General features: G+C 56.1%; 1 protein-coding gene across 2 annotated transcripts in view; it reads right to left on the bottom strand.

Moving 5' to 3' along the window:
* FLT4 (fms related tyrosine kinase 4) overlaps positions 1-5,293 on the bottom strand; it is a 75,509-nt gene that overhangs the window by 28,627 nt on the left and 41,589 nt on the right. For both annotated transcript variants that reach the window (XM_025200990.1, XM_025200991.1), the window contains exons 4-9: positions 4,436-4,548; positions 3,416-3,578; positions 3,136-3,275; positions 1,823-1,994; positions 1,378-1,495; positions 465-619 (exon numbers count right to left, since the gene is read on the bottom strand). In XM_025200990.1, coding sequence (XP_025056775.1) covers positions 465-619; positions 1,378-1,495; positions 1,823-1,994; positions 3,136-3,275; positions 3,416-3,578; positions 4,436-4,548 — 861 coding nt within the window. The remainder of the gene's footprint in view (positions 1-464; positions 620-1,377; positions 1,496-1,822; positions 1,995-3,135; positions 3,276-3,415; positions 3,579-4,435; positions 4,549-5,293) is intronic.

Below are 5,293 nucleotides of genomic sequence, written 5' to 3'. Positions count from 1 at the left end.
CAGGACCAGACCATCCCAACAACGGGGTCCCTTCCTCCTGCCCCACCTTTCCCTGCTCAGACATGTTGTTTCCATATTGAAGGGATGCAGGAGGTTTCTAACTCATCCCTGGACTAACTCCAGTCAATTAACATGGGTGGAGACTGGGCGAGTGATTTGCTGATGGGAGCAAAGGAAGTTGCAAGTACCAGCCTCTGGAGGCCAGTGGCAGAGCCAGGAAGAGGCCCCCAGGTCTCCTGGATCCCAGCCCAATGCTCTATCTATAAGGCCACCCTGAAAATGCCAGGTGTCCTTATCTTGGCACAACAGAAGGTGTTTCAGGGGACTGGGGAAGGCGGTGACAGCTCCAAAACAGAGCTGTCTCCCTGGGAAACAGTGCAAAGGGCCAACGAACCCCCTGAAGACACCCCAGGGACAGGAGGCCCCCTGGCCACTTGGCCGCCCGCTGCCTTCCCATTCCTTACCATTGACGACGAGCTGGAGGCTGATGCACTGCTCCAGCCCAGCCGGCCCATTCCTCAGGACCAGGGTGTACATCCCAGAGTGCTGCTCCGCCACGTCCTTGATCTGCATCGAATATTGAGATTGCCTGTTGGGAATTAACTTTCCATCCTTGTACCTGAGGGAGGCAGAGAGAAAACGCATGCACCCAGAGGAACGCTCCCGCCGAGGCATGCTCCAGGCTGGGGGTTTCTGTCGCTACAACTGGGAGCCCCACTTTCCTGAGGAAACAAAGGAGGGGCCTTCTGCTGTCTTGGAGGGATAGACTCTAGCACCAGGAGGCCTGGGCTGCAGGGTGCCCGGCAGTGCAGGATGAGGCCCTCTGCTTTTATCCTCCATGCAACAATGACCCTAGCTACCCAGCCGGGAGAGGAGCAGCACAAATGCAGCTCCGCTCAGCCCCTTGGGCAGCGCAGCAGTGCCCAGCTCCTCATCTCTGCCACTTGCTTTCAGCATGCACCCTGCTTCCCTCCCGGGCAGGAGGAAGGTGCACAACATTGCAAAGTAGCCACCTGCCCTGTGTGTGGGGGGCCGTGGGCGGCGAGGACAGAGGAGGTCGAGGGATGGGAGAGCCGATGCAGCCAAAACCAGAAGGCTGATTCCAAGGACCCATTAGGAGCGCTCTCTTCCCTGGCCGGCTGCCAGCTGCCTGGGCTTGAGCCAAGGGAGAGCACTTCCATCAGCGGCAACTGCTGGGATCTCTCAGTCAATCCTGTTAGCCAGTTCCTGCCTCCCCAGAGCGCTGGAGGGAAATCTCTCTTCCCGACAGGGATATCCCCAGATCCTCAAGAGCCCCAGTCCTCCCCGCTCCCTCCGCAGTCGTGCTGGCATGACGGGTGGGTACCAAGGAGGGGCAGGCAGGGAAAGGTGCGTTACCACTGGAACTCTGGCTGTGGGTAGGCGACGACCTTCACCGGCAGCTTCACCACTTCGTCTCCTGCCGTGGCCTCGATCACGGGGCCCTTCCTCCACTCCACGTTGATGAAGGGCTTTTCTGTAGGCACCAGGGGAGGCAAAGGAGATGCATGAGAGGACAGACCATCCAGCTGCTCTACCGAGGTGTCACCAATGCGAGGAGTCAGCCACGCGTGGCAGGACCACAAGTGCTAGGAGTGCATGCTAGTCAGTGTGTGGAAACAGAGCTGTGCCCTCGCTGGGGTGTAAGGAAACTGCGAACACCGAGCTGCCAGCTCAGTGCTGAAGTACAGGAAGCCCCCAGCTCGTCCTTTGCTTTGGGATCTCTCACTCTGCTTTCAGGCTGTCTCTCCCTGCCACCTTCCCCGACCCCCACCGCCTGGGACACGGGGAACATCCGCTGTACCGTGCACGATGACATCTGTGCTCTCCTGGAATATCTGCTCCCCATTGCTGGCAACACACTTGTAATTCCCCAGGTCCTGCTGGCTCACGTTCTGGATGATGAGGATACTGGAGAGCTCCGTGTGCGTCTGCTGGGAGCGCCTCTCGGGGACCTCTGTGGCGGCCCGCTGCAGCTGCCAGTTGGAGTGGGTAGAAAGAAGGGGGTTAAAAAACAAGATGCGGTGATGGAAGCAGTTTGGATGGGTTTCCACAGGAGCAGACTCATAGCTTGGAGGGCTCAAGTCCTTCCCCAGTTGCTTCTCCCCAACCCATTGTTTGAAAGATGGGCAGCTCTGTTATCTGCTTCCGTCCTTCGGGACCCGCTCAGCCTGGCAGCGAGCCATTCCTACGGGTCTAGGCTTGTAACAGGCCTACGGTGAATAACTAGACCAGGAACCCTGCTGTGTTTTTAACTTTCTGAAGTTCACCAGTGATGTTGCCACTGAGTACTGTTTTACAGGACAAAGTCTGGTCCATGGCTGTTCTACCCCCAGCATCTGCCAGCTGTTTTAATCTTACCAGGAGCTAGACAGGAGCTACCAGAATGGGTGGGTGTCTCAACAAGGAAGGAGGTCACAGGTTCCCTGCCCTGCTGCCTCCCACATTTAACCTCACTAAAATGCTGAAGTGGATGTACACCAAAGCCAATGGAATACAATAGCCCTGGTAAAATGCAAGGTAAAGTGGAGCACGGCAAGGCCGCTGTAACGGGAACAGCCGAGAGAGGCAGCAGCTTCCGCTGCCCTTGACAGACGCAGACACTCTGCTGGACGTTGCAGCCCTGAAAAGCTCAAATCACCCTACTCAAGTCAAGGAGGTTTGCGGTGGTTTTGCACCTGTGGAAACAAAACTGGCACTTGACCTGCAGGCTGCCAGAGAGAGGCAGAAAAGGATGGCTTGACTTTCCTGGGAGTGGAGGGAACAAAATTTCCCTCCTCCATGGGCTCTTGCTGCATAATGGCAGAGGGACACTTGGTGGGAAGCATCCTAGTCGCATGAGCTGAACGGGATGCTCAGGCCCCAGCCAGGCAGGGTGGCCACAACTGGGATCTGAGCCTCACCATCAGCCATGGAGGGGGAGCTCACTGCCTGGCACCCCACTCCCTGCTGGCCACGAAAAAGAGGAAAACAGGATGGAAGTTAACCCTGGACATCACATGCCCCAGCAGCCATCGCTTCCTGGCCTGAGAACACCGCCAGCATCAGCGAAGCACCAGTCTGGAGACTGAATGTATGGGGAGCAGCTGGGGGGCGGCAGGAGGGTGTTTCAGGTACCTGTTTCCCAGGATAATCCCACTGGAAGTGCACTCCGGAGTTGAACTCAGCCCACACAGTGCAGTTCAGGACCAGCTTCTCCCCCACAAGCAGCTCCATGGCCTTCTTGGGAAACAACTGGATGTCGTACAGTTCATTCCCTGATAAAACAAAGGTGAGAAGAGAAGCCATTCCTGAGTGAAGGAAATACCAGGCAGCTCTGTGCGCGTGTCCACATGCAGATTCGCTAGGATTGAGGAATTCAGCGCAGCAGGGCAAAGGGCGCCGGATACCAGCCTACCTGTGATGTGGACAATGAAGAAATTGGACTTGAAGAGCTTCTTGTCAATGGTGGTTCCACACTGAATGAGCCAGGAGTCCCTGATCTGGTGAGTGGGGACCAGCATCCCCTTCTTGTTGTCCCAGAGAATGCTCTTCCCATCGGGGTAGAGGTCTGAGGATGGCTGGGAAGAAAGCAACCGTTTGCAACGTCTGCTGAAAGCAGAGTGGCATCTTTCTCTACTCCCACCCCGCTTCTCCTTGTCTTCCATGCGAACTAACCAGCGTTTCTTGGGGGAGTGGGAGACATGCAGCAATACACCACACTGCACCCCTGCCCTCCTCCTGCCTCCAAGTCTTTGTCATCTAGGAGCCCCAACAGCCCAGCAAGTCACCTGGACAGATTGTGTATCCCACACACAGCGGGATGGGACTGAGTCTTCCAGGAATGGGAAAGGATGGTGATAGCGGAGGAAGCTGCCACTGATGTCCCAAGCAGAAGCCCCAAAGCCATGAGTGCTGACCTTGTATGGGGGCCTGCCTGGGCAAGGGGAAGGCCCCTGGCCCCCAGAGGATCCCAGGAGACCTTTGCACAATAACATGGCTCATCCTGGAAGGATGTCATGCCATTGTGCCTAGCCACAAAGCAGGCTGAGAATAGAGTTGTTTTGAATGAGGAGCCCCTGGTCTCTCGGGAACACTGGCCACCCAGTGCGTTTGAAGATCTCAATGCTCACGGCAGCAGCGACCGCAGGGGTAGATGCAAGCGGGAAATAGCATTAAACAAAGATTTTACAGCTTCAGTGGGCCAGAGCGACCCAGCAGGAAACCTGCGGGCCAGGCTTCACAGACGGCTCAAAGGGCCTGGTCAGCACCGCTCCAGCCAGCACAGTGAATGAGGAAGCCAGTGGCTTGCACTTTCCATGGAAAATCTGTCCCGTGCATTTCCCAGCCCTGGCAGTGTCTACTCCATCTCTTCTCAGCCCATTAAAACACACCATAAAAGCAGAGAGAGTTCATACGGGACAGGCAGGTCTCCTACCAAGTGCAGCGTGACATTGAGGTCTGGGATAGACACCAAGCAGGGCACTCGGGTGGTCTCTTTCTTGTTGAGGAGGAGCGTTTCCGGTCTGTTGATAAAGGGTTGCTCGAAATCTGAGAAAAAAGTGAGGGAAGGGGCAGGAAGAAGAAATGGGTGACTTGCTGGCAAGAGTTACCCCAGCACGAGGGAGACCAGGAGGGCCACCTGGGCATTCGGGGGCTAGGAAGTTTAAAAGGCCACCTGTCAACCTTGGACACACCCAGGGAATAAGTGAATATATTACTTATACTCCCAGGGAGCGTGCTGGGCAGAAAGAAAGTAGGGACACATTGGGAGCCTGGTCTGCCCTTCATCTCCTGCTAGGACCTTCAGCCTTCTCTTATGGGAGCCCCTGCCCTCCACTCATATCCTCAATGCTGTCTGCACTGGGCGCCTCCCCTTGGACCACTTCCCCAACTCAGCCAAGTGCTATTTTTTTTCAACAATAGTCAAATTTCGGCAGTGATTTAGCCACCAAAACCCTTCACGTAAAAATGAGAAAATATAATGGGACCTCGGGTCACAGGCACCGCTCCAGGACTTTGCAAAAGAGGCTCTTCTTATTTGCACGACACCGCTTCTCATGACACCTTGCTAGCCCTGTGACACCGGACAGAGCCAGCACGGACTTGCACGCCACAAGAGAAGGCAGCCAGTGCGACCTTCCTGCCCGAGAAGGAAGCGATGCACGGCCCAACGGTATGCAGATGTCATCCTGCGGAGATCCCGGCCAGGAGATAAACAGATGAGCTGAGATATCCAGGGCTTTCACCCCACCTCCGCTGGACTCTCGCAAGCACAAATATTGACAGGAAGAGC

Source organism: Alligator sinensis, unplaced genomic scaffold, assembly GCF_000455745.1.
Source record: "Alligator sinensis unplaced genomic scaffold, ASM45574v1 scaffold550_1, whole genome shotgun sequence".
Lineage (NCBI taxonomy): Eukaryota > Metazoa > Chordata > Crocodylia > Alligatoridae > Alligator > Alligator sinensis.
The sequence above is the reverse complement of the archived record's forward strand: the minus strand, read 5'-3'. Positions and strand labels throughout refer to the sequence as shown.